At 50.5% G+C, this 21,796-nt stretch overlaps 2 protein-coding genes across 2 annotated transcripts; one reads left to right on the top strand and one right to left on the bottom strand.

Moving 5' to 3' along the window:
* Window positions 1-4,607: 4,607 nt before the first annotated feature.
* Window positions 4,608-8,483, bottom strand: LOC133340220 (catenin delta-2-like). Its single transcript, XM_061548246.1, has 5 exons — window positions 8,357-8,483; window positions 7,716-7,860; window positions 6,905-7,103; window positions 6,671-6,788; window positions 4,608-4,799 (listed from the first exon to the last, which is right to left on the bottom strand). The coding sequence occupies exons 2-5, from the start codon at window positions 7,837-7,839 to the stop codon at window positions 4,608-4,610; spliced, it is 633 nt and encodes a 210-aa protein (XP_061404230.1). The 5' UTR covers window positions 7,840-7,860; window positions 8,357-8,483.
* A 2,518-nt stretch (window positions 8,484-11,001) lies between these two features.
* LOC133340221 (uncharacterized) lies at window positions 11,002-21,498 on the top strand. Its single transcript, XM_061548248.1, has 8 exons — window positions 11,002-11,112; window positions 15,388-15,684; window positions 16,444-16,535; window positions 16,633-16,742; window positions 17,065-17,183; window positions 17,643-17,775; window positions 18,381-18,474; window positions 20,682-21,498. The coding sequence occupies exons 2-8, from the start codon at window positions 15,420-15,422 to the stop codon at window positions 21,099-21,101; spliced, it is 1,233 nt and encodes a 410-aa protein (XP_061404232.1). The 5' UTR covers window positions 11,002-11,112; window positions 15,388-15,419; the 3' UTR covers window positions 21,102-21,498.
* Window positions 21,499-21,796: the final 298 nt, after the last annotated feature.

The raw sequence follows: 21,796 nt of genomic DNA on the forward strand, positions 1-21,796 counted from the left end.
CGGCTGGTACGCAGGAGGTCGTGGGTTCCATCCAGACCCTGACACTGCCATGCTACCCGCTGTATACGGTCGACCCTTCCACATCTCGGGGGTTAAGGGCGCGGGCCCCCCCACGATCTGGAAAAACCGCGTACATTTTTTTGGTCCCTCACTCACCTCCAGCTAGGGAGAAGTTTTTTTTAATTGTTCTTTGTGTTTTTAACGCCGTTTGGGATGGGTATTTGGTCATATATGAAGGTCAGTCGTAAGTAAAAATAGAGAGAAAATAAAAAAAATAAGAAAGAAATGAGAATAATAGTATCACAAAACACAGCAAAAATCACATCTTGAGCCAATTATACAAATAGTCGCTTGACTCCCCGGCTTCGCCTGAGACTTGGACTCTTGCTTGGGTTAACACAAACGGCCTACGCGGAGGGTTTGGGGGGGGGGGGGGGAGCGTGACGTCAGCAGGCACACTGCTGACAGAGGAGTTCAGATGGTTGAGAAAAAGCGACAGCCCCACTCTAATCGTCTACAGCATCCCACGTCAGAGAATGAAGAGGCTTACCACAGCCTTCGCTCGGAGGTTCGGAGAGCGTGAGGCACTGCAAGAATGGGTGGTGGTCACGGGTTGCTGAGGAGATGGAGTCTTCCTCAGTGCCCACGATCACAAATCACTATTTAACTCCATCAAAAAAGTCACCTGCAGTACCACACCTATTACCATCATTAGGGGAATCTCCGACCCCCAGGAACAGTTTAACACGTATGCTTTCGCGACAATAGTATTCATAATCACGTTTTTGGGTTGGGATCGCGTTATTTATAAATGTGTCGTAACCTCCACCACCCGACACGGCCAATCAGTAAATATATAAGAACGGGAGACACAGCAGAGCCTCACCATTCTGGCGAATTGCCCGATGATGCTGGATGCAATTACCAGCGAAACGTCGTTCTCAAATTGTAAATGTTGTGGTTTCACGCTTCAACACACCGGTGGGCTAAAGCAGCAAACTATTTGCCCCAGGAACAGGTTTGCAGATTTGCTGAGAATCTTTGAGGTCCTGGGGGAGAGGAAATTCCTCAGCCTGGAAAACATCATGGGGCAAAGTGGGGATAACCCTGCTGAGGCTGCGGTGCCTCACATATTGGAGGAAGAAGTCCCCCCCTGTGAGTTGCTGCTGAGGTGCCATCTGTTAAGGAAGTACTGAAGGTGATCCAGAGTCAGGGACCAGGAAAGGCACCGGGCAAAAATCATCTCCCAAGCGACATGCTGAGGGAGAGTGGCGTTTGTGCACAGACTGCCCTACATGACATCATAACGACAGTCTGGACCAATGGATGGGTTCCGCAGGATTGGAAGGATGCCTGGTGGTCCCACTCTTTAAGAAGGGGGACCGCACAGACTGTAACAACTACAGGGGCATCTCACTCCTCAGTGTGCCGGGAAAGGTCCTGGCAAGGATTATTCACATCGCCTTGCTAGGCACGCTGAGGAGAGGCTTGAGGAGCCCAATGTGGTTTCAGGAAAGGCCGGTCCTGCACAGATGCCATATTTCTGTCTGTCTGCTACAGCAGAGGTGGATGGAATTCCAACAAGACCTACATCTCTGCTTATTGACCCGGTCAGGTCTATGATACTATCAGTAGGCATGGGCTCTGGTTGTTCTTCGTGCTTTCGGAGTACCTGACCCTCTGCTCGCGATCATTAAGGACCTTCATGATGGTGAGCGGGCCCGGGTAAAACTACGTGGCCGGGAGTCGGAGACATTCGCTGTTTACTTTAGGGTGCGACAGGGATGTCCTCTGGCTCCCACATTATGTACATCTATTTCAACCACGTAGTTCGTGAAACCTTCAGTAGCTGAATTTCCATGTGGTACAGATGCAATGGGAGGCTATTCGATGCCCGGGTTTGGTCAAGGGATGGCTCCCTATTGCTCAACCTGTTACGTATGCCGATGATTGGTAATTGCTGCTCATTCAAAGGAGAAGTTAGAGATGCTTCTGCTGAAACTGGAGTGTGCCACTAAGAGGTGGAGCCTTACCATCAGCACCTGCCTGGGTATTTTGTACCATTGGACACTCCACCCCCACAACTCCCAATTGGTGATAGGGCAGTTGTGCAGAGAGTGGAGAGTTTCCCATACCTGGGCAGTGTGCTTATGACCGGCTCCGCACGAAGCTTCAGGCCTTCTCGGCCACAGTCATTCCCTCCCTTCTCTACGCTTGCCTAAACAGCTTTTGTTCGGCCGAATTGAGGGGGCTAAACGGACGCGGGCACGGGCTAGAGAAGAGATGGAGTGATGTGGTACAGGAGGACGTGCAGCTGAGTGGACTTGCTGATGACTGGTACCAGCGGTGTCAAGATCGGCCTCAGTGGAGGAGGCTCGTGAAGGACGCTACTGGGCAGTTGGAGGCAGTCGCCCTCCAACAACAACGGAGAGCGGAGGAGCGACGCTCATAACAACGAGCGGAGCGCCGGGTGTCTAAAGCACAGCAAGTTGGCAGTCGGGGGCACAGGTGGTGCATCAGCCAGTCATCTCGGTCATCTCAGTCAGTCGACCCGTGGCACCTGCTGGGTCTGCCCCGTGACCTCCTGCCAGCGGGCGTTCGACAATTCACGTGGCCTCAAGGTGCACATGGCCTGGCACAAGCGCCGTGGTGATGTCACTACCATTTAGTGGCGAATGGCGGTTGTTGTTGTTGTGTACGTGCGTGAGCATGCATGTGTATGCGTGTGTGTGTGTGTGGTTGTGCATGCATTTGCATGTGTGCGTGTGTTTGTGCGTATGTGTGTGCAGGTGGTCCTACGGGGTGCTGCTGTGGGAGATCTTCACCCTGGGGGGCTCTCCGTACCCGGGCGTCCCCGTGGAAAAGCTTTTCAAGCTGCTCGGTGATGGCTACCGCATGGAGCGGCCTGCCCTCTGCTCCGACGAGCTGTGAGTAGGAATCGGAGATCGCAACGACGACTACGACGATGACGTCATGTTACCTACAGGAGCGTCGTTCGTTGATGTTGTTATTATTACTCTATACACTACACTATACACTACACTATACACTACACTATAATTGTAAATACAGTAGTGGGTTTACTCTATACACTACATTATACACTACACTATACACTACACTATACACTACACTATATACTACACTATACACTACACTATACACTACACTATACTTGTAAATACAGTAGTGGGTTTACTCTGTACACTACACTATACACTACACTATAATTGTAAATACAGTAGTGGGTTTACTCTGTACACTACACTATACACTACACTATACTTGTAAATACAGTAGCGGGTTTACTCTATCCACTACATTACACACTACACTATACACTACTCTATACACTACACTATACACTACTCTATAATTGTAAATACAGTAGTGGGTTTACTCTATCCACTACACTATACACTACACTATACACTACACTATACACTACACTATACACTACACTATACACTACTCTATGATTGTAAATGTAGTAGCTGCATGTCTGTGCACATTGCGTGTACGCCGTGCGCACGGTGTACACGCACGGCGCGTGTTGAACTTGACTCGCGTGTTGCCGTGCGCAGACACGCGACGATGAGCGAGTGCTGGGCGACCGTCCCCAGCGACAGACCGACGTTCGCGCGGCTGGCGGACGACTTGGGGCGGATCCTCGTGGCCAACGGGGGCCGCCGTGACGAGGTGACCGCTGCCCCGTCCGGGAGGGGGGACGACACGGGCCACGGGGCAGAGAGAGAGATGGAGACGTGGGGGTCGTCAGGCCGTACGGGTCGAACCTGCGACCTCGCGCTTGCCACCACGCTCGTAGGATGCCGTAGAGGGAAGAGAAGTGGTGGCGGTGGTGGCGGTGGTGGCGGTGGTGGTGGCGGCAGTGGTGGCGGCGGTGGTGGTGGCGGTGGTGGCGGTGGTGGTGGTGGTGGCGGCGGTGGCTTTGGCCATGATGAGATGTTTATTTTAAAAGGACTAAACGTTGATCTTCTTCACACCAGTGATAGCGATGATCTGTTCTGGTCCCGGGTCTCCACTAGGTCGACTCAGCCTCAATCGAGTACCTGGCGTGGTATGTGTAGTAAACATCGCCGCCGGGGAGACAAAGGCGGCCGGGCGTGGTGCTGGCCACCCACCCCCTCGTGTGCCACAGCGCCGGTAGCCTTCATAGGTGCTGCTACTCGCTAACAGCACTTGCCCCTACAGTCTGTTCAGGCTACACGGGGATCTTGGTCTTTGTCATCTCTCCCCCATCTTTCCCCCATCTCTCCCCCACCTCTCCCCCATCTCTCCCCACCTCTACCCACGAACATCACTTGCTCCGACAGCCTGTTTGAGGCCACACAATGGGGGGTCTGCTTGTCTGTGTGCGCTAGGACTACGTGGACATGACGGCCGGACTGATGTAGCCCGCCTGGAGATTCGCCGACACTCCCCGTGGTGGTGGTGCTGGTGGTGCTGGTGGTGAAGGAGGGAGGTGGTGGTGGTGCTGGTGGTGCTACTATACACTACGCTACTATACAATATACACTACACTATACACTACACTATACACCACACTACTATACACTACACTATTTTTAGCACCAGGCTAGGGTAACCTACGGGTGTGCTAGGAATCCCCAGCAGCAGCCACCGCCGCCGCCGAAGGAGGAAGGCTCGAGGGTTAGAAGCCCAAACCTCGTCGCCGGGCGGTGATGGCGGCGTGCCCCCGCCCGGGGCAGACGAGGGGGAGCCGTGGCGGGGCATGGAGTAATGGGAGACAGTTCTACGTGCAGCCAGAGGTCCGACGCCTGCACCATGACGGGCGAAGGCGTCAGGTGTGCAGCGTAGGCAGTGATTGTGCAGCAGTACTCAGAGTGTAAGCAGAGTGGTGTGAAGAGTGTTTAATAAAACAACTGGCGCAAGCCCTTACATGAAGCTCCGTCTCCGTGTGGATCTACAAGTCTCCAGCGGTGTCAGGAATAACCACACAACACTTGGGAGAGCATCTTTGCCTGGTGCATTTCCTGGTCTCAGGCTCTGGAACGCTTTCAGTACTTCCTCAACTGATGGCACCTCAGCCAGCCACTCACAGGGGGTGACTTCCTCTTCCAATATTTGAGCCACCACAGCCTCAGCAGGGTCATCCCCACTTTGTCCCACGATATTTCCAGGCTGGGGTATTTCCCCTCCCCCAGGACCTCACAGAAATGCTCAGCAAATCTGCAAACCTGTTCCTGAGGGTCGGAGATTGGATCACCAATCTTTTCCCTAATGATGGTAATAGGTGTGGCGCTGTAGGTTACTTTTTTATGGAAATAAACAGCGATTTGTGATCGCAGGCCATTGAGGCAGACTCCATCTCCTCAGCAACCCACGACCACCACCCATCCTTGCAGCACCTCACGGCTCTCCGAACCTCCGAGCGAAGGCTGCGGTAAGCTTCCTCATTCTCTGACGTGGGATGCTGTAGACGATGAGAGAGGGCCTGTCGCTTTTTTTCAGCCAGCCTGAACACCTCTTTTGTCAGCCAGGGTCTCTGAGGAGGTATGGACCGTGTACCCAAAGTAGCCATTGCAGCTGCATGAGCCACAGTCCTAAACCTCGCCCATTTCCCCTCGACATGAGGAGTGGGGGACGATGCCAACCCTAGCCGCAAGCGATGATGAAATTCTTGCTTGAAACTTTAATCAGCTAGCTGAGACCAGGCCACGATGGGTTTGAATGGGGTCCTGGGTGTACACCCCCCACCGGAGTGGAAGAATGGCAGGCGCATCTTGCAGATGACAAGTCAATGGTCAGTGGGCAAATCAGCTCCTGGTGTCAAGGACATGGGCCCGTATCCACTGGTCCGTCACAATGTAGTCCAGCAGATGTTCTTGCTTGTGTAGTGACTGTGATTGTCACTGTGTGGTGCCGGGCTTACGAAGCTACGGCGGATGATGTGTTGGCATTACGTGCAGCCCGCTCACTGGGCGTAGTACCACCAGCCCTAGCGGGGCTGGGTGAGCGCTGGTCAGCGCGGAGGCACCGTGTACAGCGTGCGGTGCGGGCTCCCGGCGAGGGAGCGAGAGGGAGCGTCAGCCAGCCAGGGTTACGTTGGGGCACGATACGCCGGTTGACCTGCCGACACGTCACCGGATGATATTGGAGGGGGGCCACCGGTGGACGGGGGGCCGCTGGGCGGTCACGTGGTCTACGAGAGCCTTCGGGGAGCCTTCGGGAAAGAGCCGGAAAGATCTAGAAGGTGGGCGGGGCGAGGGGTTGTAGATCTGAAGTTTTCGCGACTGCGATGATTCATACTCTTTGGTGTTTTCGGTAAAGTCACGTAGGTGAAAAATAAAATAAAATTAAAAATAAATTAAATCACGACGTTTCGGGCGCCACGCAAGTGTCCATCATCGGGCGGGAAAGCGTGGCCTGCTGCTGATGCAGACCAAAGAGTGAGGGGCTCGGGGTTCTTCGTGTTGCTGGCGATGAAGATCCGCATCGGGTTGAAGAAGTCTCTAGTCATGCGGTCAACACCCAAGTGTAACTTGTGTTGTGTCGCTGAAGAGTGTTGCTCCCAAGACAACGTCTGCGACCGAGTTGGACTCGACACACTTGGACCCGCCGCCGGGTTCATAGAGCAGCGTAGCGCTAACCGCTACACCACCGCTACCCATCGCGGTGTGGGGGTCACCTTGGTCTCGATGTTGCGTCCTCTCAGTGCCGAGCGGACGAAGCGCAGCACGCAGTCCACCATCCCCTCGCCCTTCCACGTGCTGAGCCGTCCGTCCGGATCTGCCGAGCTCAACTCCCTGCAATGTCACCGCCGTGACGTGAACCCCCGACGTTCCCCGTCGCGTCCACCGCGTGACGTCGCGTCAACCGCGGCGTTCCCCGTCGCGTCCACCACGAAATCACCGCCCCTTACCGTAGGCACGTCAAGGCGTTGCAGAACGCCGCGGAAGGCGAGGCGGACGAGCCGGGTGGGGAGGGTGAGGCGGGCGAGTCTCCAAAGTTGCTCCTCCAGCCGCTCTCTGGCACCAGCACGTGCTCCACCAGCGCCGGGAGGCAAAGCTCCACCAGCGCAGCCCTCAGAAACTCGTGGCGCGACAGGTTCCACAGCGTGCCTGGGGTAGGGGTGGTGAGCGTGGGTGGTGAGCGTGGGTGGTGAGTGTGGTGAGTGTGGGTGGCGAGGGTGGGTGGCGAGTGTGGGTGGTGAGTGTGGGTGGTGAGCGTGGGTGGTGAGCGTGGGTGGCGAGCGTGGGTGGCGAGCGTGGGTGGCGAGGGTGGGTGGCGAGCGTGGGTGGCGAGCGTGGGTGGCGAGCGTGGGTGGCGAGCGTGGGTGGCGAGCGTGGGTGGCGAGCGTGGGTGGCGAGCGTGGGTGGTGAGCGTGGGTGGTGAGCGTGGGTGGTGAGCGTGGGTGGTGAGCGTGGGTGGTGAGCGTGAGTGGTGAGCGTGGGTGGTGAGCGTGGGTGGTGAGCGTGGGTGGTGAGCGTGGGTGGTGAGCGTGGGTGGTGAGCGTGGGTGGTGAGCGTGGGTGGTGAGCGTGGGTGGTGAGCGTGGGTGGTGAGCGTGGGTGGTGAGCGTGGGTGGTGAGCGTGGGTGGTGAGCGTGGGTGGTGAGTGTGGGTGGTGAGGGTGGGTGGTGGTGAGTGTGGGTGGTGGTGAGTGTGGGTGGTGAGTGTGGGTGGTGGTGAGTGTGGTGGTGAGTGTGGGTGGTGAGTGTGGGTGGGTTGCTACCGGTGATCTTCTCCAGGGTGTGAGGGTTGTGAGTGCGTCCCAGCAGGCTGGCTAAGGCCGCGAGGCTTCCATTGTTGCTAAATGCCAATGCGCCAGCATGGCTGGAGCTGAGGACTTGCAACATCTCGCATGCAGACGCAAGCACCTGTAGGGGCACGGGGAGGTGAGGAGATGCACAAACCGCCATTCGCCAGACCATGTGCACCTTGAGGCCACGTGAAGTGTCAAACGCCCACTGGCAGGAGGTCAAGGGGCAAACCCAGGTGCCACGGGTCAACTGAGATGACCGAGATGACTGGGTAATGCACCACCTGTGCCCCCTACTGTGCCAACTTGCCGTGCTTTAGCCACCCAGCGCTCCGCTCGTTGTTGTGAGCATCGCTCCTCCGCCCTCCGTTGTTGTTGGAGGGCGACTGCCTCACAGACAAAAATCCCCCGTGTAGCCTTAACAGACTGTAGGAGCAAGTGCTGTGAGCGAGTAGCACCTGTAAAGGCCGGCACGGCACACGAGGGGGTCGGTGGCCAACACCATGCCCTTTGTCGCCCTAGCAGCGATGTTTACACATTTGAGGCTGAGTCGACCTACACACACACACAGACACATATCCTTGTCCCCCCGTGCGCCCCACCCGTGGTCTCACATGGTCGTCCTCCTCACACTCAACGAGCAGCGTGAATATTGAGCGCAGCTTCCCAGCCGCCCACACCACCGCCACCGCCAACTTGTCAGGTTGCTGGCAATCACCGCCACCAACAGCAACACCACAACCACCACCGCCACCACCGCCAACAACACCACCACCGCCAACACCACCGCCAACACCAGCACCGCCACCACCGCCACCACCGCCAACAACACCACCACCGCCAACAACACCACCACCACCGCCACCACCGCCAACACCACAACCACCACCGCCAACACCACCACCGCCAACACCGCCACCGCCAACACCGCCACCACCGCCACCACCACCACCACCATCGCCACCACCAACGCCGCCACCACCACCGCCAACACCACCAACGCCACCACCAACACCGCCACCTCCCCCACCCTCCCCCACCGAGAAGCCTCCTCTCTCTCTCTGCCGCCCCCCTCCGGCGGTGTTGGCAGTGGCGGCGGTGGCGGTGCTGGTGGTGAAGAAGCAGCCTCTGAGAGCGCCCACGAAGCCGGACCACCAGCGGCGCAGCAGGGAGCCAAGCGGTGGTGCGGCGGCAGCAGGGGCAGCAGCAGCAGCAGGGGCAGCAGCAGCAGCAGCAGCAGGGGCAGGGCGTGGAGCGTCAGACAGGAGGGCCGCGGTGGCCATGGTGGTGACAAAGTCCTTCGGCCTGGGAGGAGGGGAGTGGGGGAGAGGTGAGCGTGTGTGTGTGTGTGTATACATTACACACAGACACACACATTACAACAACAGCAACCGCCATTCGCCACTAAGTGGCGGTGACGTCACCACGACGCTTGTGCCAGGCCACGTGCACCTTGAGGCCACGTGAAGTGTCGAACGCCCGCTGGCAGGAGGTCACGGGGCAGACCCAGCAGGTGCCATGGGTCGACTGACTGAGATGACCGAGATGACTGGCTGATGCACCACCTGTGCCCCCTACTGTGCCAACTTGCTGTGCTTTAGCCACCCGGCGCTCCGCTCGTTGTTGTGAGCGTCGCTCCTCCGCCCTCCGTTGTTGTTGGAGGGCGACTGCCTCCAACTGCCCAGTAGCGTCCTTCACGAGCCTCCTCCACCGAGGCCGATCTTGACACCGCTGGTACCAGTCATCGGCAAGTCCACTCAGCTCCACGTCCTCCTGTACCACATCACTCCATCTCTTCTCCAGCCCGTGCCGCGCCCGTCTAGCCCCCTCGATCCGGCCGAACAAAATCTGTTAAGGCATGCGGTGGCTGGGCATGCGGGCTACATGACCCAGCCAACGCAGCCTTGCCTGCCGGAGGAGCTCACCAAAGGGACTTTGCCCAGATCTTTCAAGGATTTGTGAGCTCCTCACACAATGCAGCCTCGTTAAACCCAACAACCACCACAACAACCACCACCACACAAATAACAACCACCACAACAACAACCACCACCACACAAACAACCACCACAACAACCACCACAACAACCACCACCACACAAACAACCATCACCACAACAACCACCACCACACAAACAACAACAACAACCACCACACAAACAACCAGCACCACAACAACAACCACCACACAAACAACCACCACAACAACCACCAAACAACCACAACAACCACCACCACAACAACCACCACCACCACTACAACCACCACAACAACCACCACCACAACAACCACCACCACCACTACAACAACCACAACAACCACCACAACAACAACCACCACCACCACAACAACAACCTCCAACCTGGGTGCCGCCATCTTGAACTTGGCAATGGTCTCCGGATTATGACGTCACCGAGAATCGTTTGTTCGATTCTCATCGATTCTAATCGTTGGTTTGCGCGTCTCTCTCTGCTAATCGATTCCCATCGATTATAATCATCGTTTTGCGTGTCTCCCTCTCTCTGATGATCGATTATCATCGATTACATTATCCGTTCCGTTGGCTCCGTGTGGCTATGAGATGTTGACCACCTCGCCTGGTCTACAGGAGGTCGTGGGTTCGATCCCGACCCTGACCACAACAACCACCACCACAACCACCACTATAACCACCACTACCACCACCACTACCACCACCACAACAACCACCACCACAACAACCACCACTACAACCACCACAACCACCACCACAACCACCACCACCACACAGTGTGCTAACCACTGCACCACCACTCCCCACACACACACGGTGCGCTAACCACTGCACCACCACTCCCCACTCACACCACGCGACCTCCGAGCTGAAGTCACGTGCAGAGAAAATCGATTCAAGGTCAAATTATAAACTCGGATCGATTCCTATTGAGATAACATTGTAGTCGTTGGGTCTCTGGTGCACGCCGCCGATACGCGCGTCTCATTGGTCCTCCTCCGCGGGGGCCACGCCCCCTCGAGAATTTTCCGCTCTTCCGATTGGTCCGCCGTTGCTGGGGGCGGGGGCTCAAAGCGCGTCCGGTGTGAGGTGACGTCACAGCACAACAAACCCCCCCCCACCCCTCCATTGCCACGTAAGCCAATCGGCGAACTCCCCACTGGGTGATGACGTCACGCACGCGCATCCTGTAGCCAATGAGCGCGTCCGCGTAGGGACGGATGACGTCATGTGACTCGAGAGCGAGAGGGGGAGGGGCTACACAAGTCGAGGCCGAGACGCTGTAGCAGCTGCTGCTGCGTTGCCTGCCGACAGCAGCAACCTGTTGTGTGCATTGCGAGCCCGACTGCCGTGAAGTTGCGAGGAAAGTATCTGCAGGTTAGTGGGTAGTCCCCCCCTACCTCCCTCCACCAGCACCACTCTTCTTTTAAAGGAATAAGTGCGTCCGTACACGCCTGCGACGATTGGAGTGGTGAGGGTGAGGGGTGAGCGGTTGTTGTGAGGGTGGGTGGTGAGGGTGAGTGGTGAGGGTGAGCGGTTGTTGTGAGGGTGAGTGGTGAGAGTGAGGGGTGAGGGTGGGTGGTGAGGGTGAGTGGTGAGCGGTTGTTGTGAGGGTGGGTGGTGAGTGGTGAGTGTTAGTGGTGAGAGAGTGGTTAGTGGTGAGGGTGAGTGGTGAGGGTGAGTGTTAGTGGTGAGAGAGTGGTTAGTGGTGAGGGTGAGTGGTGAGCGGTGAGGGTTAGTGGTGAGAGAGTGGTTAGTGGTGAGGGTGAGTGGTGAGGGTGAGTGTTAGTGGTGAGAGAGTGGTTAGTGGTGAGGGTGAGTGGTGAGCGGTGAGGGTTAGTGGTGAGAGAGTGGTTAGTGGTGAGGGTGAGTGGTGAGGGTGAGTGATGAGAGAGTTGTGAGAGAGTGGTTAGTGGTGAGGGTGAGTGGTGAGGGTGAGTGGTGAGGGTGAGTTATGAGTAAGCTCCAAGATTAATAAACAAAAAATCTCGACAAATAAAAGTGCATGCGCAGTAATAGAATAATAACAATAATGATGATGATCAACCCGTGCTTGTTAAAGTTCAACGCGTTCACTACGATATTTAATAATCTCTCGTTGAAATAATCCCGCCAAATTGAGTCGTTGATGAGGTCAGCTGTTAATTAGTAGCGGGCCAATTAAGATGTTAATTAGGTCAGCTGTTAATGACCCTGAGGTGTTGACCTGAGGCCAATTAATTAAGCAACGTGCTCATTCAATTACAAATTGCGTGTGTGACGTGAGTTGACTCGGGTTTTATTTAAATTTTTAAAAAATGCAATTGTGTTTAATTTAAGGACAGTGCATACATTAATTCTAGATTTGAAGCTTTCGTGACTGCAAGGATTCATATTCTTAGGTTTTTTCGGTAAAGTCACGTAGGTAAAACATCAAAATTAATAAAAAATAAAATAAAATATTTTATTTTTAAAATAAAATATTTTATTTTTATTAATTTTGATGTTTTACCTACGTGACTTTTCCGAAAAAACCTAAGAATATATAGTGCATACATTATCAGAGTTGTGTTTTTTGTTTGTATTACGACCGCAGGTATTGTGGTCTATGCAAACATGACTCCTTGTAAAAAGGTGTCAGTTTTGTTGCCAGATAGAAGGGTAAAAAACCAATTATCAAGACAATCCGAGATTGAATAGGAATGTTAAAGACCTCTTAATATCTCGATTTAAAGCTTTCGTGACTGCAGGGATTCATCTTCTTGGTTCTTTCGGTAAAGTCACGTAGAAGGGAAGTAATAAAATAATAAAAATAAAACAAAATAAAATAATTATATTATTTTGTTTTATTTTTATTATTTTATTAAGCAACGTGCTCATTCATAATAATAAAAATAAAACAAAATAAAATAATTATATTATTTTGTTTTATTTTTATTATTTTATTACTTCCCTTCTACGTGACTTTACCGAAAGAACCAAGAAGATGAACCTCTTAGTATCGTTGGAGATTGTCATTTATTTAGCTAAGAGTGAGTGGCAAGCTCGACTGGCCACGATGATTCATAGATGTTTGCCTTTTGCTCATTTAACTCTGGGTAACGTCATCTGTGATTGCTTTTTAAATCCTTTATATTAAGTTCGCTTGCTTGCGCGCTTAGGACCGTGCAAATCTTTCGGTCGTTTTTTAACCCACTTCCCGTGATCCAATCGAGCTGACATTTTGCACACAGACTCGTTGTGCGTGACAATTTATTTTCGTGAAATTTTTTTCCCAAAATTTTCCACTTTTTAGGGAAAAAAAAATGTCATATTTAATTTTAAAAAGCAATGTGATAAAAATGAAACTCTTACTCATGAAAAACAGAAATGAATAATAAAATAAAACCGATGCCACGCATATAAAGGATTTATAGTGAAAAACTTTGTTTTTACGAGTTAATTTTTTAAACATAAAATTGGCACCCTCGTTATAATTGGTGTGACGTGAGCAGATTGGAGATACAGAAACTAAATACACGTGCGGTTTTATAAATTAATTAACAAGACAAGTATTCACTGGGTAGCCGAGGAAATCACGAGCGCTTGATTGATTAATTAATTGGATGTTTGTGGTTAATTAGGCTCGCCACACCGGAAGATAATTAACGTTGGAACTTCCATTTAATCCCAAAGCTAATTTTCCAGCTGGGCTGTGCGAACGGCCTGTGAACCTGCTCTCAAAGTTTCAGGTTCTTGTGCACTAATTTGTGTGGGAAAAAATTTAACATTAAATGTTATCACAGTATTTGGTTTCTCTTACGGGCTCGTTTATTTATCCGTTTACAACTCTGTCGGCCAACTGTTGGGCAAAGTCTTGGGGTCTCGCACAGTTTCCCCCAAGGGAGTGTTTTTAATATATATTGTTTTAGAATAACGTTATTCTGTAATCTTTATATTTTCCGAAAGTATCGTACAGGTTATCAAATCGCTGTTTCGCCCGAATAACTACCCTTGTAATCAACGACTTGTTTTGGAAAATTTAATCGGATCGCTAATGGCTCTGATGATGATGACACTTGCTGTGAGAGTTGTATTTTTAAATCCTTTATATTAAGTTCACTTGCTTGCTTGCGCGCTTAGGACCGTACAAATCTTTCGGTCGTTTTTTAACTCACTTCCAATCGAGCTGACATTTTGCACACAGACTCGTTGTGCGTGACAATTAATTTTCGTGAATTTTTTTCCAAAATTTTGCACTGTTTAGGAATTATTTTTTTTCATATTTAATTTAAAATACCAATGTGATAAAAATGAAACTCTTACTCAAGAAAAACAGAAATGAATAATAAAATAAAACCGATGCCACGCATATAAAGGATTTATAGTGAAAAACTTTGTTTTTACGGGTTAATTTTTTTCAAATTTTCTTGCCGTGGATTTCACACCTGATGATGATTGCTTGTGTTGCAGTCGAAACGCCGTGAGAATTTTAATCGGATCGCTAATGCCTCTGATGATGACAGTTGCTGTGAGAGTTGTATTTACCTAGCTACAATGCCACTGGTCAGTCTAGTGAATGGGTGGCACAGATGCTAATGCAACAGCAATGCCATTTCGAGGGTGTGGAGTTTATCCTGTTGTGTACGAAACTTGAGAACCCTAGCTACATACAATGTCTGCTGCCAGTTTTATAGGGCTGAACATTGAAAATGTCTAAGTGTACAATTATTGCGATTACCATGTCTCTATAGTCGTGGTTGAAGAGACATTGTAATGTTTTAAAACTATTTTATCTTTTCCTGTAATTTCTTGAAATTCTCTTTTGGTTGGTTAAGTAAAGACATGCCTTACAATGGCTGCCCATAAAAAAATAGTTTTAATGCATTTGTTTTCTGGCCATTTGTTTTAGTGGCCAGGTACTGGGCCGATTCTGCTGCGAGACAAGAGTGTGTGCTTCGCCGGGGAGAGATGTAAAAATGTAGGTGAAAAAATGAAATAAAAATTAATAAAAATAAAATCATAAAAATCACGACGTTTCGGAAGCAACACAAGCTTCCGTCTTCAGGTGAAACTGTCACAGCCAAATATCTGTATCACCTGAAGACGGAAGCTTGTGTTGCTTCCGAAACGTTGTGATTTTTCTCTTCTTCTTGGTTCTTTCGGTAAAGTCATCACGTAGAAGGGAAGTAATAAAATAATAAAAATAAAACATAATAAAATAATTCTCACGACGTTTCGGCCACAACGCAAGCAGCCGTCCTCAGGTGAAAACCAGGTCTGTCGGGGAGACAGCGTCTGAATGAAACAGCACACGAGCTTGGAGCATATATATATAAGCTGGGTTGGGAGGGGGGGGAAAAGGCGCTTCGACAAAATAATTTGCATATCAAGAGGAATTTAGCATATTTATGGGAAATGCAGGTATGTGATTAGTACTACTTGTGCCCGTGCATTATGCAGGATTAGCAGCATCCAAGGGAGGGGATATGGGAAATGCAGGAATGTGATTAGTACTACTTATGCCCGGGCATTATGCAGGATTAGCAGCATCAAAGGGAGGGGATATGGGAAATGCAGGTATGTGAATAGTACTAATTATGCCCGGGCATTATGCAGGATTTGTGATTTTTATTCTTTTATTTTAATTTCATTTTTTACCTACGTGACTTTACCGAGTATGAATCCTTGCAGTCGCGAAAGCTTCAAATCTCGAAGATATCAAAATGGACGAGCAGTGCATGCATCAGGACGGTGAGGAGCTGCAACAGCAGCAGCAGTCTCCAAACAATTGGAAGGCTCCTTCACACACCAGGCAGAATGCAGCTCAGTCTGTGCGACAGTATCCTCCTGCCTTGGCAGAGGCAGCAACCCAGACTTGTCAGTCTCCACAGGCTCAGCCAGTTAAGCACACCCCACAAGTGCCTAAGGTGTCTTCTGGCAGCAGTCAGCGAGCGAGTGGAGAGGCGGCTTCTGATCCAAGCTCCCAAGGTGATCACTTTGACTGCCCCTTGTTCACACACACGTGCTGTCTAGCTATTAAGACATATTTGAGGTGTTTGTAAATTATATAATTTCACTAATAGGGGTTTTCCCCTTTTTTATGGCAACAAAACTGACACCTTTTGCAAGGAATCATGCTTACATTAACCACAATACCTGCAGTCAAATGCAAACAATAAACACAACTCTGATAATGTATGCATTGTCTTTGAAACTGATTGGTCCACACCAGAGACAGCTTTCTTTAGAGTCTCGTCTCATATGGTTTTCGACCAGATGACGCCAAGTATTGTGGTTATTGTAAGCATGATTCCTTGCAAAAGGTGTCAGTTTTGTTGCCAGAAAAAAGGTGAAAACCCCTATGAGTATATTTTGGTACTGGCAAAGGAGGTCCCATGATGACGCCTTTTGGCGTCATCTGGTCGAACACCATATGAGACTAAGCTCTAAAGAAAGCTGTCTCTGGTGTGGACCAATCCGTTTCAAAGACAATGCATAAATTATCAGAGTTGTGTTTTTTGTTTGCATTTGACTGCAGGTATTGTGGTTAATGTAAGCATGATTCGTTACAAAAGGTGTCAGTTTTGTTGCCAGAAAAAAAAAAGGGGAAAAACCCTATTGGTATATTTTGCTACTGGCAAAGGAGGTCCCATGATGACATCATTTCAATGTATTATTCTGAAAGAAATTGTCCCTGCGTGTACTCGCCTTACCTGTCCGCTTTTTGCCACTTAACCAAATCCTCAGGCTGCGTGAAAGTGGTGTACGACATGCTGATGACTGCAAGCAACTGCGGCAGCAATTGGCCATCCGACCAAGAAGACATATTTCGCCTCCTGGTAAGTTACCTGCTTTCGTTTAAATTCCTCGCAATAACATGTCACAATAAGCATTTGATGTTTTAAAGAATTTGCTCTGCGGTCTGTATGTATGTAGGTGCACGGGAGAGAACATTTTGAAATATTAAAGAAAATCAAGGAAAACCTGGAGCTGATCCGAACGCTGCCCACGGATGTCAATGTGTTGCGCAACCTGCAGCAACAACAGTACGTGAACACGAAATAGACAATCGCTGCTCGTACGAGAGAAGTTCCCGATTGCTGCTGTAATTAAATGGTAGCAACAGAAGGGAAGTAATAAAAAGATAAAAAGAAAAATAATAAAATAATTCTCACGACGTTTCGGCCACAACGCAAGCAGCCGTCCTCAGGTGAAAACCAGGTCTGTCGAGGCGACAGCGTCTGAATGAAACAGCACACGCGCTTGGAGCATGTATATACGCTGGGTTGGAAGGGGGGGGAAGGGCGCCTTGACAAAATAATTTGCACATCAAGAGGGTTAATTTTTTGGGTTTTTTCTCCCTCCCAGATACGTGACGGAATTGCGTGGAAGGCCGTTCAACCTCAGCCGACACGGCAGCGAGTGTTCACAGGAAGTCTTGGCCGGCAGCCAGGGACCCTCCAGTGCCGGCGAAGGTTCCTCATCAGGTGACGCAAGCTCTCCCTGCTCGGCACAGCACATTTCTCTGCACGGAACGTGGCGGCACGCGGTAGAATTGAAAGACGTGACACAATTTGCCACAAAGTGATACGCAGTCTTCTTGGTTCTTTCGGTAGTCGTCACGTAGAAGGGAAGTAATAAAATAATAAAAATTAAACATTAAATAATTCTCACGACGTTTCGGCCACAACGCAAGCAGCCGTCCTCAGGTGACGAACAGGTCTGTCAGACGCTGTCTTTCCGACAGCTCTGTTCTCCACCTGAAGACGGCTGCTTGCGTTGTGGCCGAAACGTCGTTAGAATTATTTTATGATGTTTTATTATTTTATTACTTCCCTTCTACGTGATGACTTTACCGAAAGAACCAAGAGGATGAATTCAATATTACTCGTATATGTCTTGAGGTGTAAATGGTTTTATTGCGAATGCTCATCCACTGGTTGCAGGCGTTGCACAGGATGTTGTGACGGGTGAAGCGAGTGGATCCAATGGTCCCCCACGGCCACCGGACGGAGACAACCCACGGGCCCGGCTTGGAACCCTGCCGGACAGCGGCAAGCCTGGCAACGCTCTTTACAAGTAAGTGCCCTTTAGGTGCATCATCGTCGCCACCTTTAAACATCGTCGTCATTTTTCGATTTAAAGCTTTCGTGACTGCAGGGATTCATCTTCTTGGTTCTTTCGGTAAAGTCACCACGTAGAAGAGAAGTAATAGAATAATAAATATAAAACATAATAAAATAATATAATAATATAATATACATGATAAAATAATTCTCACGACGTTTCAGCCACAACGCAAGCAGCCGTAACGTCGTGAGAATTATTTTATTATGTTTTATTTTTATTATTTTATTACTTCCCTTCTACGTGACTTTACCGAAAGAACCAAGAAGATGAATCCCTGCAGTCACGAAAGCTTTAAATCGAAACGCAAAGTTCGTAATGCAGTTTGGGCTGATTTTTGCACTTGGATTTCCAATAAAAAATGTCATTATTTCCATAGGGATATACAGTACAAGCAATGTAAGTGTTGCTTCACATGTTATTTCTAATCGCAATGTTGACGGAGTAAAAATGTGCAAGTTAATGTAATACAGCCGTACAAAGTACTTGTTCGTGCTTCTTGTATTTGGTATTAACATTTTGGAGCCTTGTGTGTTGTTGTTTTTTCGTGTCTCAAGCTTCCTGAAACAAATCGACTGCTTGGAGTTTTTGGAGAATTTCACTTCACGTGGATTGTCGAGTGTCCAACAGCTGATGGACGTTACTCTACAGGCAAGTTCCTACGGACGCTTCTATGCAAACTACGCGTGTTTTTAACGTTTACAGGATTGGGATTTATTTTTAAGTTGTGCAAGTTTTTCTGCAACATAAAAAATGCACAAAGAAGCTTGGAGAAGATGGAAGGTTGGAATTAAACTTGTAAAGAGTTAATACGTGTGTGGGTGAGTGGTGAGTGGTGAGGGTGAGTGGTGAGCGTGAGTGGTGAGCGTGAGTGGTGAGGGAGAGGGGTGAGTGGTGAGGGAGAGGGGTGAGTGTGAGTGGTGAGGGTGAGTGGTGAGGGTGAGTGGTGAGTAGTGAGGATTGTCGTGCCACAAGAGGGGGCTCTGGGACCCTAGGCAGAGAAGCCCTTGGCGCCAGGCGCTAGGATCCCAGGCACCCCAGACAGTTAAACCCCTTGGCGCCACCAACGGGGGGGGGGGGGGGCTGTGTGCGCTCTGTGGGATATCTGGAGGCACACACAACCCCACCCCTCGTTGGGCACGAGGCATAAAAGGGCAGCTCCCTGGCCGATTGGGGCCAGTCGCAGGTCAAGACCCGCCAGCCAGCCAGCTTAGGACCCTGTACCCCCTCGTCCCGCTTGTCCTTGTAAGGGCCGGGGCGCTGTGAGGGCCAGTGGTGGGACTCTGGGACTCCCGGCTCTACGTCCTTGTGAGGGCGAGTTCCGAGGAAGCCAGAGTCCAGACCCGCACCTTGGCTGGGTCGGGTCAGGTAGCCTCCCCTAGGGTAGTTGTAGCCGGAGGACCCCAGAGCGTAGCCAGAGCAGTGTACCTAGGCTGTGTACCTAGGCTGTGTACCTAGGCTGTGTACCTAGGCTGTGTCGCTAGGCTGTGTATTTAGGCTGTGTACCTAGGCTGTGTACCTAGGCTGTGTACCTAGGCTGTGTACCTAGGCTGTGTACCTAGGCTGTGTCGCTAGGCTGTGTATCTAGGCTGTGTACCTAGGCTGTGTACCTAGGCTGTGTACCTAGGCTGTGTATCTAGGCTGTGTACCTAGGCTGTGTACCTAGGCTGTAACAGAGTATCAGGACTGTTGGAGTGTTGTATTGTAATACAGAAGTTACCTCTACAAGTGTCTCCGGAACCCATTACACGTGGATACTGAAACATGCAAATAAAAAACATTGACAACTGCAAAAAAGTAGATGGGCTTGGGCAAGGGAACATCACTGGACTGCATTGTGGCTGGGAAACAAGACCGGTGTTGGAGTGGCATCCAAAGTAGAGCACACATCACCAAGAGGATGACCACCACAGAGATTCGAGTTGTGAGAATATTAGTTCGTGTGTAGTTGATAGATGGATCGTGGTCACATAGCTCGAGTGAGGAGGCTGAGGAGTCCTGATCCAGTAGTGGGTACAAAAAAAACACATTCCTCCTGCGGAGGGAGTGGGTAGGAACGTTGGGTTGCTCGGTCAATGGCCAACTGTGAGGGCGGGCACAAGCCGTCGTGAGTAGGTTAAACGTTGCGTTTTATAAGGGCACCACGGGGTGACCAGCCCCTCCCCACCCAGCCCCACCCCTCCCCACCCAGCCCCTCCCCACCCTTCCCACCCAGCCCCACCCTCCCCTCCCCACCCAGCCCCTCCCCACCCTCCCCTCCCCACCCAGCCACTCCCCACCTTCCCCACCCAGCCCCTCCCCACCCTCCCCTCCCCACCCAGCCCCTCCCCACCCTCCCCTCCCCACCCAGCCCCACCCCTCCCATTTTTGGATGCACGACAGACAGACACAATAATCCCCTGTGGGCTGGTGGAACCAGGTGGTTCCTACCGGTAATACCGACTGATTTTGTACATTAATTGCTCTGAGGAATACACGTCGTCAGAAATTTGAAGAATGTTGTATCGTACACTATGGGAACCTCATTTGCCAGTAAAAATATCATAATTGTTTTTTTACCCTTCTATCTGGCAACAAAATTGACACCTTTTTACAAGGAGTCATGTTTGTATAGACCACAATACTTGTCTCGGGTGTGGACCAATCAACTTCAGGGACAGTGCACATTATCAGAGTTATGTCTTTTGTTTGTATTATGACTGCAAGGTATTGCGGTCTATGCAAACATGACTCCTTGTAAAAAGGTGTCAGTTTTGTTGCCAGATAGAAGGGTAAAAAAACAATTATCAATGTTGTATCGCTGAACACAAGTTGGTGTGTGTGTGTGTGCATATTTTTTGTATTTCGCTGGATTTTAGGACTTGGATGAACTGGGAGTCCCAGAAGCCAAAAAGCGACTGCTATTGAGTGGAATCGAAGAGCATGGCGTGTCCACCACGATCTCCAGCGAGACGACGCTGCAGCGCTCGTCCAGTGAAGAGACAGTCCACCTCAGCTCCGAAGACGACGACGATGACGGCATCGACACCAAGGACGGCATCTGTGCCAAAGTGTTCCCAGCGCTGCGGCCCTCTGGCAGGAATCTGTCCTCTGTCGGCAATCGGTATCGCAAAAGCAGCATTGCCAAATACAATTTGCGAGCGCACGCTCGCCAAGCCGTTGCCCTTCCTCGTGCTGGCAGCTGGGGAGGCAGTAGCAGCCTGGAGGTGCCCAGGAGCAAGATGCCAAAATTGTCTTCATGCTCTGACATCGAAGAAGAAGAAGAGGGGCTGGAGTGAGGAGAGGAGGGGGGTAGCGATAGATGGATGATGGTGGGAGGTTGTGTGGGCCGTGGGATGCACTTTGTATGAAAAGCCCTTGGGGTAAATAAGCTGGTGTCTTTTGATTTAAAGCTTTCGTGACTGCAGGGATTCATCTTCTTGGTTCTTTCAGTAAAGTCACGGTCGACAGACCTGTTCTCCACCTGAGGACGGCTGCTTGCGTTGTGGCCGAAACGTCGTGAGAATTATTTTATGATGTTTTATTTGTATTATTTTATTATTTCCCTTCTACGTGACTTTACCGAAAGAACGACGTTTCGGCCAGAACACAAGCAGCCGTCCTCAGGTGAAGAACAGGTCTGTCGAGAAGACAGAGTCTGTTTTTATTTATTATTATTTTATTTCCATTCTACGTGACTTTACCGAAAGAACCAAGAAGATGAATCCCTGCAGTCACGAAAGCTTTAAATCGAAATTCCTTTGAGCTTGCTTGCATAGTTTTTTTTTTTACAGAATGCAGTCAATAAAATATAAAGCAGCATCTTGGCTTTACTACCCAAGGCAGGAACTTGTCTCTTCCAAGAAAGAAGTGACTGACTTGTCAGTTTTGTTCCTTCTTAATTTTGGAGCTTTCGTGACTGCAGGAATTATTCTTTGTTTTTTTCGGTAAAGTCACGCCTAAAGATAAAACGTGCCGTTTAAGTCATCTGGAG

The sequence above is a fragment of the Lethenteron reissneri genome, unplaced genomic scaffold (assembly GCF_015708825.2).
Source record: "Lethenteron reissneri isolate LAM-NWPU_2019-01 unplaced genomic scaffold, ASM1570882v1 scaffold_97, whole genome shotgun sequence".
Classification (NCBI taxonomy): Eukaryota; Metazoa; Chordata; class Hyperoartia; order Petromyzontiformes; family Petromyzontidae; genus Lethenteron; species Lethenteron reissneri.